Raw genomic sequence first — 23,492 nt, forward strand, 5'->3', positions numbered from 1 at the left:
CTCTGTGACTCTTGCAGGGGCTGGTGCGGCTGGCTCAGGGGTGCCCGAACAGCAGCAGAAGTTTGGTTGTGGGAGGGGGCTCAGAGCTGGGTCAAGGGGTTGGGTTGCGGGGCAGTGCTTAACTCAGGGGACGTGGGGGTCTCCCCCGGAAGCGGCTGGCATATCCCTGCAGGTTCTGTGCGCTGCCTGTGCTTGCAGATACCACACTCGCAGCTCCCATTGGCTGCGGTTCCCCTCCAGCCTGCCAGCCCCTTCACCCCCCCCCAGCACCAGCAGGAGTCCTGGGCCGTGCACCACTGCACAGCTCCCAGCACCCTTGGGGGACCCGGGACCCCCTCTGGAGCACCCCGGCCCAAGTTTTAGTTAGGGGAATATAGTACAAGTCATGGACAGGTCACAGGCTGTGAATTTTGGTTTATTGCCCGTGACCTGTCCATGACTTTTACTAAAAATACCCGTGACTAAAACATAGCCTTATTTATAACATGCAAGGGGGTAGGAGAGTTTTGTTTTAAAAGGTGGATGGATTCCCGATTTTTTTTTTAAACTTTAGAAATATCAGCCTTGTCAAGTCTAGTCTTCCCTGGAGGACTCACTGGGGCTTAGAGAAGTGTAGTGTGGCATTTCTCAGTCCTTAATTGAAGAGGAAAGGATACTCAGTCTTTAACAGATCTTTCCTTCCAGGGGTTTGTTAGACATTTGGAGTCAAATAAACCTGAGATTTTGGACAGCCTGAATAAAAATAGATTCCCAGCTCAATGAGTCAAGTTTCATTTCCTTGGTATCTGATATCATAATCCTACTAGATTCCCAATGTTTTCCAGGATAGACAAGACCGGAATTTCTAGTATAAAAAACAAGCCAGGGAAAAAACACTAACGATTCCTCCCCTTCTACCTCCCTTCCTTTCAGGCTCTCTTTCTACATCAGACAAACAAACAAACAAACAAAGAGCACAAACCTACATTTTCCTTTGCAGGTCACCTTAAAATGATTTCACTTATTGTACAAACTACAGTAATGAAGCTTTTAGAAGGCATTGGATTTCGTTAAGGATCTGACAAGCGTCACAATCTTTCAGATACATCCTCACCTCAGCGCGAGAGGAATTTCCTTGTGCAACTCACTGCCACTGACCTGATAATATACCTCTCTGTTTGCAACCTAGCTGCTTAATATTTGCTTCAGTATGAGTGGGAGTTGTTTTCAGACAGCTATCGAAGCCTCTCCTTAGGCCAGAGTCTCCCAGGACTCTCAGGTCCACTACACACGGATAAAAGGACTTCTCTGCTTCAGGGTCAACACAGTGTCAGGGTTTTATCCACTCTCTTTATTGTATAGACTATAAGCAAGTGTTGCACAAATGAGAATTGTGTGAAATACATAAATGAGGCTGTTTACATAACAGGCAGGATGGTCCAGTGACAGGGGAATCTGGGTTCTATCCCCGGCTCTGCTACTGACCTACTGGGTGATCTTGGGCAAGTCACTTTGCCTCTCCATGCCTCAGTTTCCTCTCTCACTCATTGCTTAGATTGCATGTTCTTCAGGGCACAGACTGTCTCTTACTATGTATACATACAGAGCCTGTCCCAACCTCAGCTGGGGCCACTAGGTGCTGTTATATAAATATTAATATAAAGTTACAGTAAATCATAAACCCAAGTCATCGTACCCAACAATGGATGTGTGTGTGCTCTCACTCTGTGTGTACTACCAACTTCAAGAGAGCAGGCTGGCTGACTTACCTGTAAAACGGGCAGAGAGATGTATGCACTGCATTGGGTCTCTTTGACCCTTTCCAACACATATAGTTCCCAGCCAGCTCTTTCACGGTCTCCAGTGTCTTGCGTTCGCAAGGGTGAGATTCAATCTTGCAACCTGGCACAAAGAGCACACACAAAATAGCTGGTGCATTTGTCTGCAAGTGAAGCTGTCTGGGAGCGGGAGCTGACACAGCTTTATTCATAGATTCATAGATTCATAGATTCTAGGACTGGAAGGGACCTCGAGAGGTCATCGAGTCCAGTCCCCTGCCCGCATGGCAGGACCAAATACTGCCTAGACCATCCCTAGTAGACATTTATCTAACCTACCCTTAAATATCTCCAGAGACGGAGATGCCACAACCTCCCTAGGCAATTTGTTCCAGTGTTTAACCACCCTGACAGTTAGGAACTTTTTCCTAATGTCCAATCTAGACCTCCCTTGCTGCAGTTTAAACCCATTGTTTCTGGTTCTATCCTTAGAGGCTAAGGTGAACAAGTTCTCTCCCTCCTCCTTATGACACCCTTTTATATACCTGAAAACTGCTATCATGTCCCCTCTCAGTCTTCTCTTTTCCAAACTAAACAAACCCAATTCTTTCAGCCTTCCTTCATAGGTCATGTTCTCAAGACCTTTAATCATTCTTGTTGCTCTTCTTTGGACCCTTTCCAGTTTCTCCACATCTTTTTTAAAATGCGGCGCCCAGAACTGGACACAATACTCCAGCTGAGGCCTAACCAGAGCAGAGTAGAGCGGAAGAATGACTTCTCGTGTCTTGCTCACAACACACCTGTTAATGCATCCCAGAATCATGTTTGCTTTGTTTGCAACAGCATCACACTGTTGACTCATATTTAGCTTGTGGTCCACTATAACCCCTAGATCCCTTTCTGCCGTACTCCTTCCTAGACAGTCTTTTCCCATTCTGTATGTGTGAAATTGATTTTTCCTTCCTAAGTGGAGCACTTTGCATTTGTCTTTGTTAAACTTCATCCTGTTTAACTCAGACCATTTCTCCAATTTGTCCAGATCATTTTGAATTATGACCCTGTCCTCCAAAGTAGTTGCAATCCCTCCCAGTTTGGTATCATCCGCAAACTTAATAAGCGTACTTTCTATGCCAATATCTAAGTCGTTGATGAAGATATTGAACAGAGCCGGTCCCAAAACAGACCCCTGCGGTACCCCACTCGTTACGCCTTTCCAGCTGGGATATTGCTCAGTCAACAGCTCGTCTCATTGTCCCGCAAAGAGAGTTCATTGCAGCTTTTCGACAAGTCCCTCGGTGATGCCCCAAAACAAGTAAATGTGCTGCTGGTGGGCAGGTCAGCCCTTTACTGGATTCCTGGGAGCAGCTTTTTAATCTGCTTTGTTCTGGCACAATATCTGCAACCACCAAATCCACCCATGTTCTCCTGTTCTCCATCGCTGCCTATACCACCCTCATCACTGTAGCATCTAAGCACCTTCCAGGAGTGGATTAAGCAATGTGACTTACATGATCACATGTGGTTCTTAGGGGATTTTCACCTCTCATCTATCTTAGGTATTTATATGACCCCCACTACTGTATATCTGAGTGGCTCACTGTCTTTAATGTATTTATCCTCAACGCCCCTTTGAGGTAGGAATTATCCCCATTTTAAATGCGGGGACTGAGGTACAGAGAGACTAAGTGACTTGACCAAGATCATACAGTCAGACTGTGGCATAGCAAGGACTCAAACTCAGGTCTCCTAAGAACTAGAAGAGCTCACTGATCACTGGACCATCCTCTCTCCCACACAGTCCCTGGGGTTTGGGCAGGCCTTGGGGTTTGGGCAGCACACACAGGGTGTGGCTCTGCCTTGAAGTCATCTTTTGATGGATGCTAACCTCTCAACAGCCTCTATTTCTTTCCTCTAAACAGAGAAGACCACCTCTCACAAAGGGATAGACCGTGCCACCCCATCAGCAGCGTTAGAGGTGCCAGCTTCGCAGAGAGGCTCTGGAAGTGAAAGGCCAAGCTGACAATCCCCATACAGAAGTGAAAGGTAAGACAGTCATCAGTAAACGTGCACCACGGTGGCGTAGAGTTACCTGGAGAGACAGCACTGCAGACAGTAGAGCTGGTGAGGGTGCTGTACAGGCCATTGGCAGCATCATCCACGTGTTCAGCAAACAGCACATGCTGCTCCGTTGGTTCACTGGCCAGCGTGTGCAGCTCCTCCCACCTGCACGGGTGACAGGACATGTCAACACAATCTCCTGGCAGTAAAGAACAGGAACAGTCCCTTTGCACTCACAGTTATTTTCCTGGATGGCATTAAAAAGAACAAGCACTCAGAACTACTAGCGATGTAGCTTTACGTCCACACAGGATCCCAGTGTATCTGCTCTTAAAAATCCATTGACATTTCTAAAGACCGGCTCCTAACAGAGCACTTCTCTCTCCAAGCGCCCTTCTTTCTCTCTGACCCCGGTCACAAAACGACCTCCTGCTCCACATTCATATCCCTCCAGGGAGGCTTGAATAATTTGTATAGCGGGGGGTGCTGAGAGCCATTAAACCAAACTGTATATGATGGAAACCACTTCACTCCCAGCACCTCCGTGTCCCTCCCCAAATCACACCTCCAACTCTGTAATTGCCTCTCACCCACTTGGTCTTGCTCAGGGGACTTAGATGCTGAAGGCAATGGCTAGTCTGTTAGCAGTGCACCACTCCCTCCCCCCCCCCCCCCCACAAGACAATTTCCTACCTTGGAAACTTGACTCCCACAGCAAATACCGTGGTGCCCCTGTCCTTCAGCTGCTTAGCGGGTATTGCTACATTGCCTTGTGATTTCCCGTCCGAGAGGACGATCAGGATTTCAGGGACAGAGGAATTTCTGCCACCAGGGAAACCTTTCCGGAGAATGAATTTCAGCGCGAGCCCCGTTTCTGTGCTCCCGCCTCTGAAACAAGCAAGAGAAAATTGAAAGAAGAGGTTTGGGGACAAGTGTCCAACTCCCTTTTGCTTTCTTCCCATTCCCCGCTGCCTGCTCTCTGGTAGCACCAAGTCTAGGGCCCTTCTGCACATAGTGATGCGTCTAATTCTGTAACGGTCACCACCTTCCTGCTATTAGTTGACAGCTCCTCTTCCTTCGACTCTTCCTCCCCACTCCACAGGTGCAGATATGCCTTGAGAAAAATATCCACAGATGCAATAATGGGATGGCTGCTTGAGAAGGCTGGACAATATCAATCAACATGGCCCAGTGGAGAGGGCACTGGGTTAGGACCCAGGAGGCTTGGGTTCAATTCCCCCCCCATGACCTTTGGCAAGTCACATCAATGGTGTATACCTCAGTTTTCCCATGAGGATAATAAGGCTGACCTTTCTTTACAAAGTGCTTTGAGAGCTACACTGCCCCTGTACGGGGGAGCTGATTAACAATGAAATCTTCCATTTGCCAGCCCTACGTACAGTGTCTGTGAAAATATGAACACCTCAAACATCTTGCTTTCCAATGGGTATAAATTTTATACTGCAGGTACAAGCCCCTTACAGAGAGCAAAACCTTAGTGCATTTCTTTAGACTCGAACTATAGCTAGATGCCTAGAGGGTAGGGAGGCTGTGCATGGCAACTCACTGTTTGTTTTGGAGAATGTTTCTTAATTAAGGGCTGGCAATTCAGCTGTGCCCAGAGGCACAGTCCCTTCTCTTTCTTGTTAATCTTTGGTTAATTTGATTTTCCACAGCATGCCATTTGTTCATCAGTAATAAACTCCCCAAAAATGCAAATCCCAAAGGACTTCTGAGTGTATCCCTGGAAACTGATGAAGGGAGAATATAAGGCATTCTTTATTTAGCCTTCCTTTTCAATTAATGATGAACAAAGAGCGAGGCAGTTCACCTGGATTTCACAATAAATTAAACCAGTGAGGTTAGGAAGGTAAAGGTGGGGAAAAGCCATCCATGATTCCAGCTAGTAGAGCACAGCTGTGTAGCTACAGCTCCAAGCTGGAAAAGCATTCTGGGTATTAATATGCAAATAAGCAGCCCCAAGTATCCCAATCTGCTTTAGAATTCAATTATCTGGCCACTGCCACAGGCGCTTTCCTGACTGGAGAAGGGGTCAAGCCTGCAACCATTTTAAATTGGCACAAATTATCAACTTCACTTCGTTTTTGTCTCTGACACGAACATACTCTAATCATGGGACACGGTTTCATCACATTATTATTATTTGTCTGACAGTAGCAGCTAGAGGCCGTGGCGGAGATTGGGATCGCATTGTGCTAGGTGCTGTACAAACATATAGTTAGAGAGTCTCTTCCCTGAACAGCTTATAGTCTAAATAGACCAGGCAAAGGGTGGGAGAAGGGAAGTACTATTATCCCCATTTTATAGATGGGGAATCAAGGCAGAGAGATTAAGGGTCAGATTTTCAAAGGAGCTCCAAGGGATGAAGATCTCGGCTGGGGTTTTTCGAAAATCTGTCCATAAGCACTTCTTAGAGCCAGGCCCTCATTTGGTGTCTATAGAAATGATGAGTCCTTATGAAAATCCGGCCCTAACTTTGGGTGCTAAGCATTTGAAAGTCTGGCCCTGACTGCTCCTGAACACTGAGCAGGTCATGTGAGGGCAAAGGTCACACAGGCAGATCTGGGAACTTAACCCATGTTGTGTGACTCTTAGTGAAATGCCTGAAGCACAAAGCCCCGCTCCTTCTGTGTTCTTCTTTCCTCCATGTCTAATTCAGGGACTGATCCATAAATGCAGTTCTTGGAGATGCACTTGCAGCGAAGAGTCAAGTAACTGAATATTTTGGCAGTCATGATATTCTGAGGCTGGAGTGGGAATACCTATTGGTCATGCTAATGTGGTAGAAAGCAATTATTTTAACACGGACTATCATTTCTCCAGTACCCAACTAAATCTGTACCCACACAAGTGCCAATGGGTTGTACATTCCACCAGTGATATAAATTACTTTATAAAACTGGATAGTTGTTAAGTACTAGAGAATGACAGAGCCTATGAGTCTTGCAGCTGCTCTACAACTGCTAACAATAAAAGTCTATAGTGTCGGTGTTGTAAACTGCTGCTTGCTATTTAAATACAGAATAAGAATCCATATTTTCCATCTCCTTCCCCAGTATCTGGCAACACGCACAGTTAGCTGTAAGACTGTTACAGTTATACAATTCTAACTGTAATTATAAGACTTAATTCCTTATTGGGTATTAAACAATGCACTTTTACTGATAGCTCTCTAGTCTAATTCACACTACATCACAGGCAGCTTGAGGGACAGAGAAAGTGAATAAAATACTATGTAAAATTGTAGGAAAAACACAAATGTACAATTCTATACAGCACAGCTCTGGGGAAGGAAGGAAGGAAGGCCTTGTAGTTGTTTCCTTGGGCTCTCCCACCTCTATCCACATGTTGTTTCTTGTCTTAGTTTGTAAGCTCTTTGGGGGCAGGAGCCATCTTTTTGTTCGCGTGTACACACAGCCTAGCACAATGTTTAGTCTAGAGAAGAGAAAATGGACAGGGGACATGATAACAGTTTTCAACTACAGAAAAGGTTGTTACAAGGAGAAGGGAGGAAAATTGTTCTTGTTAACCTCTGAGGATAGGATAAGAAGCAATTGGCTTAAATTGCAGCAAGAGTGGTTTAGGGTGGACATTAGGAAAAACTTCCTGTCAGGATAGTTAAGCACTGGAATAAATTGCCTAGGGAGGTTGTTGAATCTCTGTTACTGGAGGTTTTTAAGAGCAGATTAGACAAGCCCCTGTCAGGGATGGTTTAGATAATACTTAGTCCTGCCTTGAGTGCAGGGGTCTGGACTAAATGACCTCTCAAGATCCCTTCCAGTTCTACACTTCTAGGATTCTATGAATGGGGTCTGATCCAGGACTGTGGCTCTGAGACACTTCCGCAGTACAAAGACATAAATACTAAATGCTGTTAAGGCACGGCTATGGCAGGCTTCTATTTCTGGCCTGGCCACAGACAGACTCCCTGCGTGAAGAGGACTGTATATTCCAAAGGGATCCGTAATTTTGGGTGCCTCAGTTTCAGCTGCCCAACTTGAGCTATAGAGGAGCTGTTTAATTCGAAGGGATTTGGACACGTAATTTCCATTAGGTGGCCTTGAAAAATCTCAGCCTTCTATTAGAGTAGCATCGAGAGAACTCCCAGTCAGCACTGGGTTCCTTGCGCGGGCACTGACAGGCAGAAGGTGACATGGTCCTTTTCCTGAGGAGTTTACAAGTGAGGGCCTCAGTCCTACATACTACTCTGAATGAGAACTACCCAATTAGTCGAGTGTAAAAACTAGGGGAGTTGATACTGCAGACCCACCATGTATTGACACCAAACCTTTATTTTAACCCTGGCCCCTTTAACATTTACCCTTATTTTTTAGGGTTTAACATTTGTCATGTGTTACTTCCAACAACTATATCCAGATAAGCCACAAATTTCCTGCCCCCATTCCTCCTGCGGACTATATAAGCCAAGCGTTCTGTAACCTGCCATCCTTGATTCAACATTTGATATCAGAGTAAGCCCAGACCACCTTGAGCCCTTTGGCTAATTAAGCCTCTATCCGAAGAGACATTTCCATCTGTTTTCTAATCCTGGCTGAGGAGTTTCAACATAAATCTTTTCCTGCTATTGCCTTTTAGTATTGCTTTTACTTCAATTCAAAGCAATTAAGGGCAGCCAGACTGCAAATGTCAATTCTTTCTTTGAGGCATGATGTTCTTCTTCATATACATATGGTTACACACACGGCCTCTCTCTCTCTCACACACACATACACAACTCTGTGCTTCCAAATCACTTTTAATTTGTTTGAATGATTCTTTATTTTAATAACGACTGAATTTCTTGATATATAGTAGTTGATCACATGCATGCTCAGAGCTCCTAAGTTCTTCAAGTCCATTTACGTCTCTTTGTTTCTCCATATACCTTTCTTTCTTTTATATGTAATGCATTCTAGAAGCTTTTCTTTTATCTTCTCTCTGATGCATAAACCCATTCTCCCCCACAACTTTCTATTATTTTCAACCAAACTTCAAGAACCTATGTTAAGTCTGTCCAGCAACTTCTCTGGTCAGACGCTACTGGCCATCAATTTGTTTCAATCCCTAAGTGTTTTGAACCATCCATAAAAATCTAAAATTCTGCAACATGTCCCAAGCTCTGACTCAGCAACAGAGGTAGTTGAGGTGCTTGAACTAACAGTTACTATGGCTGAAAATATAATGCTACTTCATAATAGTGGGAGAGTCTCAGCTGGTGAAAATTGGCGCTGCTCTGTTAAAGTCAGTGGGTAATCCCAACCTTGGTGTGAGCTTGGATAACTGGGCAACCTCTCCTGACCCAGATGCTTTAGCTGAACCACTAAATATAGGCTTGATATAGGCTTAAATAACTATGAAATTCTATGGTCTGTGTTATATATGTGGTCTCTTCTGGCCTTAAACTCTATTAATCAGGCTTTCCTATGTATAAAACAAGCATATTATTAGTCCCATAACTCACTTGGTAGCTGGAATCCATCCATAACTATTTTGTTCATTCCTATATTTTAGCCTTTCATCTAAAACTAGATGAAATGGCCACATACAAGGCCATTATTTCTGTTAGACCTGTCAACATTCACCTGCCATCATTAAAAGACATTTTCAATGCCAAACCAAATTCCAGATATCCAATGTGGCTTCATTTTCTCTGCTCTCAGTGGCTTTGAAACAATAGCCAAAGAGGAGCTGGTATCTCTCTGCTAGCCTTCCCCCGGAACATTACACAAAAGGTTTTCTAGACTGTATAATTAAGTTGTCACTGAAAAAAGTAACAGATTTTGCTCGCTTGAAGAAGTTGAAGAGGATCTTGAGTTTGTTTGCAAACTCTGGGCCATATTCAGAATTAGTTTAGACACTTTGGCTATTGAATGAGCTGATCCTTTAACCCTAATGCCTTTTCTGCTGAAATTCTACAGCATCTGGGAGATACTCCTATATTTTGTCCCCACTTACTTTCATAGGCTCAATATGACCTTCCCTTCCACCCAAACAAAAGAAAGGAGCACTTTTTAAAAAGGAGATGATTTCGGCTCCAATTTCCTTTCTTACAGCTTAAGGCTCATTCTGCACTTAAAAGTAATGTCAGCATAACTACGTCAGTCGGGGTGTGAAAGAACCACATCCCTGACCAATCTATCTATGCTGACAAAACATGCAGTGTAGACACAGTTGTGTCGATGGAACAGGTCTTCTGTTGATGTAACTAATATTCAGGGAGGTGGTTCCTATACAGATAGAAAAACTCTTTTTGTTTACACTAGGGGGTTATGCCAGCACAGTTACACTGACATAGGTATGATTAGGATGACAAGATGTCCCAATTTTATAGGGACAGTCCCGATAGTCAGGGCTTTTTCTTATATTAGAGCCTATTTCCCCTCACCCGTCCCAATTTTTCACACTTTCCATCTGATCACCCTAGGTATGATGGCATAGGCATACCATTAGGCTAGGATTTTCAGAGGCCTGAAGGAGACAGAAGCACGAATTTCAACTTATAGGCTTCTTTGAAACTCCAGCTCCGTTTCCTAGAGCTACATGAATATGTCAAAATCTCAACTTTCATTAAAAAGTAAGTTTCTAGGACAAAATCTTGGCCTATTGAATTCAATAGGAGTTTTGCCTTTGACTTCAACAAGGATAGGTGATCCCACTATCTCTTGTGACTGGGGAGAACAACTTGAAAATATGAACCCTAAACACTCAGACCAGAAGACAAACAACAAGAACCTGATGTTTATCTTTTTTATTAATTTTTTTTTAAAAATCATGATTTTTAAGGTGAACTTATGATTCTGGGGGCCTGATCAAGACTTTTGAACTCGTGGGTTGACAAGACTGTGGAAATGGAATCCCAACTGCAGTGTGATAAGAAACAAAGACCAGAAATGAAACTGACAACTATAGAAACCAACCAAGTCTAGTTGCAGTGAACAAGCTGTGTGAAGTGCAAGAAGTAACAAAATGGCATGTGTGGTTACAATCTGTGCGTGATCTTTACCTCTGTGTCAAATTTACAGTGCTTCCTCCTTTCCTTTCAAGTTTCATGGGGACCTACAAGAATTCATGGCACTGCTCTTAAAGGAACTAATCAGCTGGACTTAGACACAATCACGGACTCAAAAGGCCATTTTAGTGTTAGACCACTGCTCTGCCACATGGGAGCGCCACATTCAATTTTCATTCTAACTGGCCAACCCAGCAGGGACTGAGAGGGTCTCTCTCCAGAGTAACCCCTACAATTGATTGACAGTGTCGCCTTTTATTTTAATTAAAGTGAATTTTGTAATATGGTATTACGCCACCATAGGTTCGGCTCTGCTGACTACAGTTTCAAGCTTAACAGAGTGAAAGTCAACTCTGCTACTTGCTTCAGGTTTAGAGTCTCTAGGAACACAAAGACCAAAGGTAGTGACCACACATATATTTACCAATACAAAGTCTAGTCTCTCTTTGAAGTTTTATTAAAGTTACAATTAAAGTTTGATTACCAAAGCATATAGAAATTCAATGCAGACCTATGCACAAGTTACAACTATAGTTATACTCACATCCTTAACAACACTGTTAGGGTCTGATGGGTCTCTCATGGCTTGATCATCAGTAGAGAGATGGTTCTTGCTGGAGTCTCCCAGAGGGAGCTCAGTTTTCCCATTCTGGGCATCCCCTTTTTATAATGTGATTCTGTCTACACCTACATTCTGCGCGTGTCCATAAAAGTGTCCACCCTCTTTTCTCTTATTGGTCTGTGTCCCCTGGAAACTTAAGGGACCCCAGTTTTCTATAGGCTGTGTAAGTTCCCTTTGTTCTCATTAGCATTGATGCAAAACCTGTATCCCGTGATTAAGACACGTCTGAGACAGATGTGCCTTTAATATTCGATCATAAAAATACTGTAATCTTCTGGGTAATTTTTTTGCAATATTATCACTTGTTACCTCTTTACCCATAATCTTAGGGCATCAGGTTATTTCTCGGTCACTTATGTCATCGTTTCTTGTCTCCAAGGCCTAAAATAGCTAAGCTAAAGTCTTACAGGCCTCAACCTACAGGTCTTGCATTTCAGCTTGTCTTACTCATGTCTGATACTTGGTTCCTCTAAATATTGATCGATCTTATGCTTTTATAATCCTACAGATTAACTTTAATTAACATACAATGAATATATGTAACAAATTGATTAATCAGAACATCACACAGTAAATTAATACTAAACTAAAATCATTGGCTACAACAGGCACAGCTGATGAGCTCTAGAGGGAATCCTGTTCACTCCTTCCTAGTCAGCAGTGAAGGACAGGACACAAGGCCTTGCCAGAAAAACGTGCACCCCCTCAAAGTGAATAGGGCTGTCTAATAGAACTTACTTGAACACAATCTTCTTGATTTGCTCCTTTACTTCCTGCTTGGTTAAATACGAATCCAAGGGGAATTCTAGCTGGGGAGTTGAGCTAAACTGTATCACTCCCACTCTGACCTGAAAGACAAGGTTAAATAGCATAAGGAGCAGGTGGCTGGGAGGGTTGTATTATTCTGATTATGTGACAGATTTAGGGACCTTGAATTGTTTCAAGATAAATCACACTCTTCTCCTTGCTCGTCTTGGCTAAGACCCTCCAGTAAATACCATTCACTCACATTCCAAAGCTGGGGCGGGGGGAAGGGAGGGGGAAGGGGATGGCAGAAGCTCACTATGATTGGGGGAGGTGGAGGGATAAGAGTGGGAGTGAGGCGAGCTATTGAGTTCCACGGAGGCAGCCAGCTCCAGGAGCCCTGGCAGTTCTTACTGCCATTCCTACAGCAGTTCCTTGGCGGATGGCGCCCTGTGCCTCCCTCACTCCTCAGCAGCTGTTGCCCTGTGTGCTGACACTCCTTCCCTCTGCCCTGGTGCCTGTGCCCTGTCCCCCACCCCAGCAGCTGGTGCATATGCTCCTGCCCCTCCACCAGGCTGGATATCTCCACTGGGTCCTGCTGTGGCTGGAAGGCTGGGCTGGAGAGTCACATGAGCATCCACCTCTCCTGGCTGGCTGGGGCCGTACTCTGTCACCCCTGTGCAGTACCTGCACACCCGCCCCAGCTAGCGTGGCTGCTACAATTGTCCAAGTGAAAGCAGACAGGGAAAGGAGAACAGTTCCTACCTGCTCCCCAGCAGCCGTCCCATCCCCATGCGTCACAGCAGTTGCTCCAGCCCCTTCTCTTGCCTCGGCAAGATTTTGTGAGGGCGGAAACATTCCCCACCACCTCTGCTAAAGCTCCTTTATGTGCCCATCCTGGACATAAACGAGGCCAAAGTTCACTTCCAAACATCACTCAGAGCCTCAGGAGGGGTTGCCAGCAGCTCAGTGTTACCCACACAAAGTAGGCGGCAGCAGTCAGTGTGAGCTGATAATATTATTGAATGTATATTTATACCATCACTTTTCATCCCAAAGCACTGTACAAGTGGTGGATGCAGGGATCTCTCCCCCACCACTGAAAGCAGCCATCTTGGGGGCGTACAGCAGCAGCAAGAAGACAAAACAAAGACCTTAAATAGGGAAGTGAAAAATAAAACTGTTTCCAACTGAAATTTAGGTAGACAGAGTAAATGACCTGGATTGGAATTTGGCCATGACAACCAGGCTAATTCTCTTAAGTATTCCATGACACTCCTTGTAAGAGTTAACAGCCACAAGTAGTTGAGATCTTGATTTTATATAGAGAAAGTGTAGAGAAAGTGTGTAGAGAAAGTAGATAAGGAAGCGTTGTTTACTACTTCTCATAACACAAGAACTAGGGGTCACCAAAGGAAATTAATAGGCAGCAGGTTTAAAACAAATAAAAGGAAGTATTTCTTCACACAACGCACAGTCAACCTGTGGAACTCCTTGCCAGAGGATGTTGTGAAGGCTAAGACCATAACAGGAGTCAAAAAAGAACTAGATAAATTAATGGAGGATAGGTCCATCAATGGCTATTAGCCAGGATGGACAGGAATGTTGTCCCTAGCCTCTATTTGCCAGAAGCTGGGAATGGGCGACAGGGGATGGATCACTTGATGATTACCTGTTCTGTTCATTCCCTCTGGGGCACCTGGCACTGGCCACTGTTGGAAGACAGGATACTGGGCTAGATGGACCCTTGGTCTGACCCAGTAGGGCCATTCTTATGTTCATATTACGTTGTATCTTATCTAAAGGAGGGATGGCAGAAAGCACATATCATAATGACTAAGTCAATGGTTCTCAACCCATGGTCCAATCAGCACACAGCTGCTGCCCATGTGACATGCTCAGGGCTATACAAGTAGTATTGGATGTGGCTCACATAACACATTGTGGGCCACATATGCAGCCCACAATGATAAATAGGTTGAGAGCCACTGGGCTAAGGGAAGGATAATGGACAAAAAAAAAACGACAGCAGGCTACATCTAAACTCGAGATATCCAGCACCTGAATTCCCGCACTTTGCCCAAGTCTGCAGTGTGGTTACTTGCTAGAGCGCCTGTTTTCTTCTCTTTGACAAGCCATTGACTGAAAGGCCTGTTCAACCCAACTCACCTATGCCCATTCAAGTGACACACACATTCCTACAACGCCCGCCTCCAGCATTCTGCAAACTATGGAAAGCCTCATGTATACATGGCTCTGTGGTGAAATTTGGCTTTGTCTCTCTAACTTTAAGGCCTGCTGCAATATGGGAAAGTGACGGAGATAGAGGGGTGGGTTTATTTTCTTGATCCCTACAGTGTCGCTCGATTAGAGAGTGGAGTAGACTAAATAGAAGAGTATTACATGTATGGCTGGGAGCAAAACCTTAAGTCCCACTATTTCCTTCCTTACCGGGTTCCTATCTTGCATTCATCTAGTCCCAGTCTGTCCGGTGTCTGACTGGCCTTAGGAGGGAGTGGAGTAGTCACCTGAACAGATTTCAAGCGCAGCTAACATTTTCCCTCATTACAGACAGGAACAGTAGTCAACCTCTTCCAGGCAGTTACCAAATCTGACTTGACACTAGGCACATGGGACTGTATGCAAGGTAGGAACCGGAGCTGGAGATAGCACGAACCTTCCCTCGGAACATTTTAGGCAAGGCTGTTATTGTTCATTCAAGCATGTAAGGTCTCAGGAGCCTCCAGGTAGCAGGTAAGATCTGGGGATACACATATGCAAGTCCCAAAAGGGGCCATGGGGTGTTTAAAAAAAATCCTAAAAGCTGGAGCTGTAAGGTTTTCCATAGGTCTATGACAATGCACAGTCAAAACTGTTTCATCGCTGTATATTCAGTTTCAGTTTTCATGGGAAATCTTCCTAGTTGTCTAACCCCATAATTAGACCTTGATTTAAGCCAACATCAAAAATAAGAAAGGAAAACAATGAGGAACTGAGTTGGATCCCTTCCCTTCCCATTTATTTTAATTCATTTTATACCGGATGGATCCCTCTAAATGCCAGATACTTGGATTCTAATGTCTTGCCCAGCCAGTCATCTGCAGGACATCAGCTCCTACAGCACACTGTGCTACTGCTACATCTATATAGTAGCATGAGCTCTCGGGCAGATAGATCGTGCCTGTGTGTTTGGTGAAACAGGAAGTGCCTTGTATCTCGTCAAGCAAAAAACTACAACTCCACAGAGGATGGGGGCGAAGTGGGGACATAAGAACAGGGCAATAATTGTTGCTTAAGGAGAAATCGCTCTTAATCATGTAGAGACAGGAAATCCAACGGGAAGCTCCTCACTTGTTCTTTGCTGGATATGACAGCTGTTCCTGAGTGTTAAGGTTAGCCACGAAAGGCACAGTTCCAGAACCAACTGACAAATACTGCACACCACTGGGAAATCTGAGACACTTATTGCAAGCAGGCGTCTGTAGGCCACCAGTCATCTTACAATATTGTTGATGGCCTGCAGTGAAATCCTTCCATTCTACCCCTTCATTTTGGAATACAGAATACTTTTAAAAAGAGAGGACAAACAGGACCTCTGCAGGCTTCATAATCACTTATATCCATACAGATGGCTGGTTAACTTCCCTGGGATAAATTCTGCAGCCAGGATTTCCAAAAGTCATTTGTGATTTTTGGGTGCCTGACTTGAGACAAATTCAAGGGGCCCGATTTTCAGAAAGCATTGAGCACCCATCCTCTGAAAAATCAGGCTCTTTTAATTAGTCTCAACGTAGGCATCCAAAAATCACTAATCACTTTTAAAAATTCTGGCTGTAACCTTTAGTCTGCAAGATCTTGTCCCAGGTTTTTAAACGCCAAATGGAACTTTGAAACATTTACAACGTATACATACGATCCAGCATATTCATAAAACCTTGTCGTATCCTATTCTGGGTAACCTTTGGATCCCTCCCTCCCAGCAACTCTAATGTTTTTCACTTCACTCTACACATATCGTCTCTGGATGTGTCAGGTAGAACCGTGCTGTTTGTAACGAAAACAAGACATTTACTGCCACACTCACCCTATCCGGATTGATGTTCAAGGCATCACAGAGTTTGCCTGCAAAGTGCTTAGACCTCTCAAAGCTTCCTTTGCCAATGCTGTATGACCCATCTAACAGCAGGAGGATATCTACTGAAGCAGAGCACTGCATCACTGGAAGAGAACAAGATACATGCTGTCAGGATGCACATTTGTACTTAGGTCACAGGTGACAACAGAATTCAGTGAGCCAGGCTTACAGAAAAAAAAGAAGGAAAATTCAGCTGATTATCGATTTCTCTCATCCAGAGAGAAACAGCAAGAAATCCGGCATACGGGATTTCCACTGTATTGTCCTGGGGCCAGCCTTGGAGTCCCCAAAATCTAGTGTAACTTTGTGGTCTGGCCCCCAGCACTGCAGTACCAGAAACAATTCATCCTTGCGACTTGGGGTTTCCCATAGGCTCACCTTAGATTTCAGTAACCTAGAGAGTCTTTACCAGTTCAATTAAAGCAAGAGTATAAAAGCTCTTAGTTAACGTATTCAGTGATTCTGTTTAACACAGAGACAGTGCAGCTAAGCATCCACTAAGATGATCCACAGGATGATGTAGAAAAGGCTGAGCAGCAAGTGACTGGTTATAGTTTATATGTGGATATAGAAGACTTGAGTTGTAGCAGTTGTAGAGAGGAAGGATGGTCCAGTGGTTAGTGTTTGCATAGGATTTAGGAGATAAGGATTCAAAGACCTTTCTGAGTTACAGACTTCCTGGGCAACACTGGTAATGGGGTCCATAAGACAGAGAAGTGCCAAAGCTGAACGTCTAGGATTAGGCGCATTATAGAAGGGCAAAAAATTAGAGCTGGTTGAAAAAGTAAAAAATAAATTACATGAAAAATGTCAGTGTTGTTGGAAACACGCCATTATCTCCTCCCCCCTTTTTTACACTCACATCTTTGAAGCTTTTATCAGAACAGTTATCAAAATTTGCATTTTGAGACTATGTGCAAAATACATTTCAATGCAAATGTTGCAATACGTTTAGCAAAAATAAAGACATTTCAAAGAAGTCAACAACTTTTCAACAACAAAAAGAAATCTATTTGATTGAAAAATTTTAATGACCTCTTAAAAAAAATGGGGAGGAGAGCAACCCTGATCTATGCAGAGAGAAAGTAGGTTTTGGGTGGTGGGAGAACAGTTGGCTTTAAAAAAATATCTAAAGATAGATCTCTAGCTCTATATCTACACACACACACACATTATATAGCCCCCTGATCCTGAGGCTCGGAGAAGCCAAAACAGCCCCTGGTATATCTTAGAGAAGCCCTTAATAAGCATGTGGTCAGGCCAGGGCCGGCTCCAGGACTTTTGCCGCCCCAAGCAGCGCAAAAAAAAAAAAAAAAAAAAAAAAAAAAAGCCATGATCACGATCTGTGGCAGCAATTCGGCGGGTGAGGCAATTCCAAATAGCCGGACGTGCCACCCCTCTGCGGAGTGGCCGCCCCAAGCACCTGCTTGACAAGCTGGTGCCTGGAGCCGGCCCTGGGTCAGGTGACCCGGCCCACTGACTTCACCTATGCATGTGCTTAATTTTAAGCAGCCTGTTTGCTTTCCTGGATTGGAACGTTCAGCATTTTGCAGCCCTACATGAGATATGTCAAACAAAAAACAAGTTACAGAACCGCTCCCCAACACCACCACACACACATAGACACAGTCAGAACTTGCAACATATCTAGTGGGCAGTTGAATCAGAAACATTTTGTCCCTGAAGAAAGCAGAAAAGCCTCTTTTCAAATATGCTATTTTAAAACCACAAACGATCTGATCAGCTCGGAGGTTTTGGCTAGCCCAGCCTAGCTTCAGGCTGCACTGAGATGATGTCCTGGTGTCACCTAGGCATGTGTGAACAGGTTTGCTCAGTAATTACTAGCTGCTGGGAGTGTCCGCGCCAAGGTGGAAGCTGATGGTTTTCACCGACAAAGATTAAACCAAGGCTCCCTCTTCAGTCCCTGCAGAGACACTCAAACCAAAACACTTCCCTGGAATTTGGGAAAAGGCCGGGTAATAGGGAAGAGGACACGCCCCTGACATTGGCAGAGCAGCCACAAATCCTTACAGTTTTTCAGCAGCCTGTCACAAGCATGACATTCAGCTCAGCAAGCATCGCATTGCTGCGTAGGGGACGCTGGTTTGGAGGCAACATCAGAAGTCTCACTCCTCAAAGCAGGGGAGTGGAATTATCCTAAGGAAGCATGGTTACGTAGTGGCGCCAGAGAAATGGATGGAAAACCAAAAGGCACCTCCTACCCCTCATGCAAACTTTCTCCCACCCTGGAATTTCCAAGAGATCAAATGGAAACTTGGCATAAACCATGGCCTCCCACTGAGCTGGAACCCATAAGCAACTACTAGAACAGCTGGCACGTACAGGACATCCTTCAGCTGAGGAGCTGAAAGTGCTTTACAATGGTGAATTGGTTAAGCCTAGAGATACATCAGTATTCCAAAAATCAACCTGTATTATAATGCCAGATTGCTTTAGATTCTCTGGCCTTCAGTTTATCTGTGATCTTCACAGGCTCCTAATGGGAACCAATTATCTAAATCCCTTAAAATGAGTGTTTTGACAAAGCTGAGAACAGAATCCGGAAGTCCTGACTCCTAATCTCTAGTCTAGCAGTAACTACTAGACAATGCTCCATCCCGAAATACATGTGCACAGTTGCTCCTCTGCCAGGTAACACCAGGAGAAATTTTAAGAGGGGGGAAAAATTCACTGAGTCCTTAATGTCACTGCTATGTTCAGAGCAAATTTTAAAGACCCCTGCAGCATTTTTGAGGGAAACTGAGAAGCCATGTCCGAAAGCAGAAAGCAGTAAATACAGAAGAAGGTGTAAAGGGTGTTCCATCTATATCTGGAGTCCTTTTTAATGGTCCAGCTATAAAAAAGCATTTGTGGCCAGTGCCCCTTTCCCCGTCACCAGTCACTTCTCCTCCCAGACACATTTTATCATCACAATTGTTTCATTCCTAGTAGTGAGAAAGTGTGTTTATAATTAGGATTTTCTAATGGCAGATTATAAGGGATTGAAAGTTTTAAAGCATTCCATTCTGGGTCGCCGGGTTTTGTTATACGGTCACCTCATTCTCTCAGAAGTCCTGTTCTTTGCAAGTTCATTCCACTCCTCAATCGGCTGGAACACCAAAATTAAGACAACAGTTCCAGACAAGCTATAGCAGGCAAACTGGGCCTCATTGCTAGTGCTGTTCACACTTCAGCAGCTCTGCCTCCATGTTTGAAATCAAAGCACTGAGACCCATCAGTGAGGTGCGTAACTATGAGCTTCGTTGGTCATGTCTGCTCTACATGAGTATTCACACCGCCCAGATTAAACTCCAAAAATCCTGCCCTAACCCGTACTGGGGTCAGTGACAAACCCACTAAGGATTCTCTGAAGATTCTTCTGTCTTACTGGGGAAAGAATCTGGAAGACATGTCCCCATGACATTACAAAGCCTCCCAAAACACTGCTAGGGACGTCAGTAATCATATTAATATTGTTAGCTGCTCCATGTCCTAATCAACCAGATACAGATATTAGAGCTATGAGGTAACATCTTTATGGAACACCATGCCCCTGCGTATAACCCTGAGTAACAAACAGATCAAGAGCACCAATGCACAGTGTATCTGCAGAATAATGCCCACTCATTTTTTTGTTTTCCTTGTGCTCATTGGATTCCCTCTAGTCACTTTCATTTGCTGCACTACCATTGGCTAGGGACACACCCCGGCTGCGGCTGTTACAGCTTGGCTAATGTATGATCTAGAGATAGTTCCAAGCAGCCTCATCTTATCCGATTGTTTTTCTATTGCTGCATAACTAAGTCCTCCTGGACTGCTGTTTCTACAGCTGTTGCAGACTTCAAATGAATGTAATTAAGAAATAAACACCCAGAATGAGGAGGAAGTCTCTTTTCCATCATTCTTTAAGTCTCTAATATGATAAGGATGAATTGTGTGTTACAGACACGTTCAAAACCAGGCAGGTCCCGGCCGACAGGAGCTTATGCTTTAAGTTGGACAATGGACACTGGAAAATGAAGGTCACGGTAAAAGATCATGCAATATAATTTTGTTACATACACCTCTATCTGACTATCCAGGTACTTAATATGCTCCCCACCACCACGGCTGCACAAATTGATTCTCACAACACCTCTCTGTGGGGAAGCATTATCACCATTTCACACAGGGGGAACTGAAGGACAGAGAGATGATGTAATTTACCAAAGATCACCCAGGAAGCCTGTGGCAGAACCTGGAACAGAACTGAGGTCTTCTGAGTCACTATACAGTACCTTAATTACAAGACCGTCCCGGCTCAGACCATCCTGTTGGTTCCTCTGTTAAACACGTAACTAACTTGAGTGGGGAACCAGGGGTTAATGTGCTGAAGTATTACATTTAGGGTTGAAGGAACAAATTTAGGCAAGAAGTCTGAAGTGGTGGAACAGAAACCAGCTGAAATAAACAAGCCTGAAATCTGAAAGAGTAGATTGAGGTTGCAAGGAACATAGCATCTGGGGGAGTCTTGATGTAAGTACCCATTAGAGGGAGGGGGAGTTAGCAGGGTGGAGGGTGAACGCAAAAGCGGGGGGAAAAGTGATGTAGGCAGCCGTAGCAGAGCTGGGCAAAGCCTTGAAGGATTTATGGGGCCTTACGCAGTATTATTAAACTGGTGCCCCTGTGCCTGACAGCAGCCGCGGGGAAGGGACGAGGGACAAGGTGGAGAGTCACAGTTCCCCACAGAGACCCCCATACCCTCTCCCTCATGCAGGATGCGCGGCGCCAGCGCATTTGGTTCTGTGAATACGGCCCCTGCCTAAGGAGGCTGCAGTGTGCGCTGGGTGTGCGGGAGCCAACCTGCTCTTACCTGCTGTCACGGGCGGTGGGTGAAGCTGCCGCTTGGGGAGGCTAGCTCCCCAGCCCACCTCTTCTGCCTGTGGCCCCGCCCATACTCCACCCCTGCTGTGCCCCAGGCCCCGCCCCCACTCTGCCCAGGCCCCGCCCTCTCCCCACTGCCTCCCTCCTCTCTTCCTTCCCCCTCCCTGCTCACCCCCTTCCAGCCAAATCCCTGAACCCACATGAAGCAAATGACATTAGAAAGAAATTGCAGAAGAGGATTTTTTCAAAAGAAAAGGGAGCACGTTTTCTACTGCATGCCAGATGGTGAAGACTGGACATGCAGAAGGTACCTAATTAAAAGCACTACATTTGGGAAGAAAAATGTCAGTCACAGGTATTTTGATATACCCTGAAATTTGTCAGATTTATTTGCAAAAACTCTGTAGTTAGGGCAAGTCAGCTGTCCTGCTAAATACAGCATTAAATATTATGGAATAAATGATGCAGCTCTTCTCTGTTTTACATTTTCTTAATCAGTATTTCTAAGCTGATTTTATATTTTAAATGTACTCTTAAGCCTCCATAAAGTAATCATTCCAAATTACTACATATTTAACTCACTGAAACAAAGACATTATTTTAAATTAATCAGTCACAGAGGTTTAGTGTGTTCATAACAAAATTCATTGCTTTTAGAAAAAGGGAACACTAACTTACTTTGTGTGATCTCCATAACAATAGACATGTTTATCAAATTTCACCAACTTTAAAAATATGTTTCTAAAGATTTTAGGCATAACAAAGGATTTTATATCTTACTAAGTACCGATTTTGCTGGAGGGGTCTCTTAAAACTAATCAAATAGTCAGAAGTAAAGAAAGGGAAACTCGTTTGTCCAGCTATCTGGAAGGAAAGGGGTGTTGTCCCTTTAAGGGCTCTCTTCAACAGGCGAGTGAAGAAAGAAAGGGATGGACAGAAAGGACAGGAAGACTTCAGAAGCAAGTTTTTTGTACTATAGTAATTGAAATTAAAATGTGTATTTTAGATAAGGGTAGTCTTTTGAGGGATTTATTAAAAAAAAAAAGTGTCTGAAGATCCAAGCATTTAAGGCTAAAGATGAATACTCAGATTGTGCATCTAAAAATCTATGCCAGGATTTTTTAGAGATGCGATTTTATAATCTTTAGCAATCTTCGAATGAAATATTTTTAAAGCAAATTTTAAACTAGGGTCTGAGTAAATATTACATTAATGCACAACTGTTTTTGTCAGTAAATTCAGAAACTGACAGTATATACCTAAAAAAGAACAGGCGTACTTGTGGCACCTTAGAGACTAACAAATTCGTTAGTCTCTAAGGTGCCACAAGTACTCCTGTTCTTTTTGCGGATACAGACTAACACAGCTGCTACTCTGAAACCTGTCAGTATATACCTAGGGGTTGGCAAATGCCTGTTAACTGGCTTCCTTACCACTTGAATGGCTCTTTAACAGTTTCAATGTTGTGCTAACAGGTCTGGCCGGCTGGAGGCTTTTTCACTTTTAACTAGACCCCTTCCTGAGGAAGATTCACCAGGCTGCAGCAGCCAGCTGTGGTGGGAGCCTGCAGGAAGGGTCACAACAGGGATAGGAAGAGGCAGGAAGGTGGACACCAAGACCCAGGGGTGCACCAAATTTTTGGGTGCCCTACGCAGCCGCCTATGCCTAAGGACGGCCCTGCTTGAAGGTAAGGATTAGGAGTTTGAATTTCTAGTTTATAAAAACAAACTTACGTCGGCCAGCAGCAGAAATCTTGACAATTGTCTCCTGGTTGGCATGAAGTTCGTGTAGTCCCCATGTGAGCAGCACTGTGGGGATCAAATATATATTAACCCATTAATCGGATTATTTCTAAACTATTTAAAAATACTTCTGCAGGGCATTCATTCATGCTAGTGACCCAGACACCGACTAATTAAAGTGGGTGGGTAGGAGCAGAAAAGAATTTGCAAAAACAATGTTTCTTGGGGTTCTAATTTACTCTCTGAAACGTGCCAAGTTTATAACTCAAAATATTTTCTAATTAGGGTTCCCAACTCAGATTGGGATCGGAAAAATCAAGTAGTGTTTTGATTCCTGTATCCTCAACAGGAACAGTGAACATGCTGAGATCACCAGAACTCTGTTCTGCAGAAGGAGCATAGCAGGATGCACTAATCAAATAGGTTTTTTTTAAAGTCAGTAGCACTAGGAGATATGATTGTGAAGTAAAAGACACAGCTGACGTGTTATATCAATGTGCCAGCGTACAGCACCACTTTTCTGACTGCTATGACACACCTC

The 23,492-nt window shown here is 44.1% G+C and overlaps 1 protein-coding gene across 3 annotated transcripts in view; it reads right to left on the reverse strand.

The window, feature by feature from the left end:
* Positions 1-23,492, reverse strand: part of VWA2 (von Willebrand factor A domain containing 2) — a 75,487-nt gene that overhangs the window by 22,409 nt on the left and 29,586 nt on the right. For all 3 annotated transcript variants that reach the window (XM_054035792.1, XM_054035791.1, XM_054035793.1), the window contains exons 3-8: positions 22,943-23,017; positions 16,296-16,429; positions 12,206-12,315; positions 4,509-4,703; positions 3,847-3,980; positions 1,749-1,881 (exon numbers count right to left, since the gene is read on the reverse strand). In XM_054035792.1, the coding sequence (XP_053891767.1) occupies positions 1,749-1,881; positions 3,847-3,980; positions 4,509-4,703; positions 12,206-12,315; positions 16,296-16,429; positions 22,943-23,017 (781 nt within the window). The remainder of the gene's footprint in view (positions 1-1,748; positions 1,882-3,846; positions 3,981-4,508; positions 4,704-12,205; positions 12,316-16,295; positions 16,430-22,942; positions 23,018-23,492) is intronic.

Source organism: Malaclemys terrapin, chromosome 7, assembly GCF_027887155.1.
Source record: "Malaclemys terrapin pileata isolate rMalTer1 chromosome 7, rMalTer1.hap1, whole genome shotgun sequence".
Taxonomy (NCBI): domain Eukaryota; kingdom Metazoa; phylum Chordata; order Testudines; family Emydidae; genus Malaclemys; species Malaclemys terrapin.